General features: G+C 43.4%; 1 protein-coding gene across 1 annotated transcript in view; it reads left to right on the top strand.

Annotated features, from left to right (window-relative positions):
- vps52 (VPS52 subunit of GARP complex) overlaps positions 1-2,500 on the top strand; it is an 18,082-nt gene that overhangs the window by 9,443 nt on the left and 6,139 nt on the right. The window contains exon 10 of the mRNA XM_053236714.1: positions 1,965-2,022. Coding sequence (XP_053092689.1) covers positions 1,965-2,022 — 58 coding nt within the window. The remainder of the gene's footprint in view (positions 1-1,964; positions 2,023-2,500) is intronic.

Raw genomic sequence — 2,500 nt, 5'->3', positions numbered from 1 at the left:
AGAGGGAGAGGAAGAGGGAGAGGAAGAGGGAGAGGAAGAGGGAGAGTGAGAGGGAGAGTGAGAGGGAGAGTGAGAGGGAGAGGAAGGACAAGAGAGGCAGCGTGAGGAAGAGTGAGGCAGCGTGAGGAAGAGTGAGGCAGCGTGAGGCAGCGTGAGGAAGAGGGAGGACGAGAGAGGAAGAGTGAGGTATCATGAGGAAGAGGAAGGACGAGAGAGGAAGAGTGAGGCAACGTGAGGAAGAGGGAAGAAAAGAGAGGAAATGTGAGAGGGAGAGTGAGAGGGAGAGTGAGGAAGAGTGAGAGGGAGAGGGAGAGGGAGGAAGAGTGAGAGGAAGAGTGAGAGGGAGAGTGAGAGGAAGAGTGAGAGGAAGAGTGAGAGGGAGAGGAAGAGTGAGAGTGAGAGGGAGAGGAAGAGTGAGAGGGAGAGTGAGAGGAAGAGGGAGTGAGAGGGAGAGTGAGAGGGAGAGTGAGAGGGAGAGTGAGAGGGAGAGTGAGAGTGAGAGGGAGAGGGAGAGGGAGAGTGAGAGGGAGAGTGAGGAAGACAGGAAGAGGGAGAGGAAGAGTGAGAGGAAGAGTGAGAGGAAGAGGGAGAGGAAGAGGGAGAGGAAGAGGGGGAGGAAGAGGGAGAGTGAGAGGACGAGTGAGAGGGAGAGTGAGGAAGACAGGAAGAGGGAGAGGAAGAGGGAGAGGAAGAGGGAGAGGAAGAGGGAGAGGAAGAGTGAGGGAGAGTGAGAGGAAGTTCTTTAGTCAGATCTGTTATAGACTGTTCTTTCTGAGAGCACTATCATCATCCAGCGTTTCTCAACATTCTGCTCCATGCTATAGTTGTTTCTAAAAACATTTTAAATATGTATGAGTGGAATTTTTCCCTAAACATTTCAAAATATACTTTAATTACACATTTAGGCCCATTAGATTTATGAAAAGCCACAGAATCAGTGTTTTTTTTTTTTTTTTAATCTCTACGCTTTAGTCACTCGTATTCCCAACTCTCTCACTAACGTAGCTTAGCGTGATCGTTCTGGATCTATATTCACCATGTCGCTATTAGCACCAGGTCTGCGTTTTGTCCAACACTGAGGGGTTAAATAAATAAATCAAACTAATCAAATTAAGTGTAATGTTAGCAATTAAACATATGAGCGTTTATTTTGCTGTTCACCCCTCAGCTGTGAAAACTTCATTTTTAGTTTAAGTTTAACACGGATGGGAAAATGGAATGTGTGTGTCAGTGTGTGTGATGTGGAAAGTTAACGTCAGTGTACTAAAACATCAGTGGACGTTTACATGCACGTCAATATTCCGATATTAATATATAGAATTAGTACTGAGTCATGTAAACGATGTAAATATTCTGATTCTTCAAATTCCGATTCCTGTTCCTGGAATACGACTGATTTAATCGGAAATCTGTTTCATGTAAACACCTTATTCACAAAATCCACTGAAAGGAGATATATGCACAGCTCAGCCAGCAAGGAATTGTGGGTGCTAACAGGCGCTTAGCTGTAGACTCGGGATTTAGGAACGGCAACTCGGGCAACTTATAACATCCAAACCACGTATACAGGAATATTCCGATGCCTGTATGCATATTCGGAATACGGCTGCAACCCGGATATAGACGTTACACGGAATTTGATGTGCGTGTAAACGCAGTCGCTGTTAATGATAAAGCGATGTGAAGAACAGACAGAACATAAGATCTAATACTGAACTGAAAATTTACTAAACTGACACTTGACAATTTTCATTATATACATTATATACATTATAATTATATATTACTGTATATATATATACATATAATTTGGGGGTCACTAGGATCTGTCAGAATATGTTAAAGGTCCATGGTGTCATAAACTAACCAGAGATGACCACAGACTCTATAATGAATAAATAATTCATAGCTCATGCAGAGGTTTTTCTTATCTGCTCACCTGGTGTGTTTGCTCTCTTCCTCAGTATGAAGATGTAGCAGATAAAGATGATCTGATGGGCGTGGAAGATACGGCCAAGAAAGATATCCTTTACCACAATCTTCTAAGATCTTATCTGAGTGCTCTTTATCAGAGTTAGAGAGACTCTATAAACTCACTGCTTTTTTATCTTTATATTCACTACCTCTGGTTAGAGTTCTTCATCAACATGGTGTTAGCTTTACCACTCTATATGTACACACGTACACACGTTCTCCATCTCGTCCCCTGATTCTTGGAGATCCGTCTTTAGAGTCCCAATCGGACGTGATCTTGAGAGCGAAATGTTGCCTTTATTGGGCTGCTTGGGTTCACGTCAGTGTTTCTTACTTAAATCCTGTTTAAATTAGCCTCATATCCTCCTGTGATATTCACACACGCAGTGTTCAGTGTGTTTACATCCTCAGTGTGGTTTGTGTGAGTCGGAAACAAAACCGAACCACTTCAAAGTGAACCCTCGCACAGTGAGAACTGGAACCTGACCCGAACCTCTCCGATCGTTTGATTGTAGATGAGATCAAC

Source organism: Pangasianodon hypophthalmus, chromosome 9 (genome assembly GCF_027358585.1).
Source record: "Pangasianodon hypophthalmus isolate fPanHyp1 chromosome 9, fPanHyp1.pri, whole genome shotgun sequence".
In the NCBI taxonomy this organism is placed as follows: domain Eukaryota; kingdom Metazoa; phylum Chordata; class Actinopteri; order Siluriformes; family Pangasiidae; genus Pangasianodon; species Pangasianodon hypophthalmus.
The sequence above is the reverse complement of the archived record's forward strand: the minus strand, read 5'-3'. Positions and strand labels throughout refer to the sequence as shown.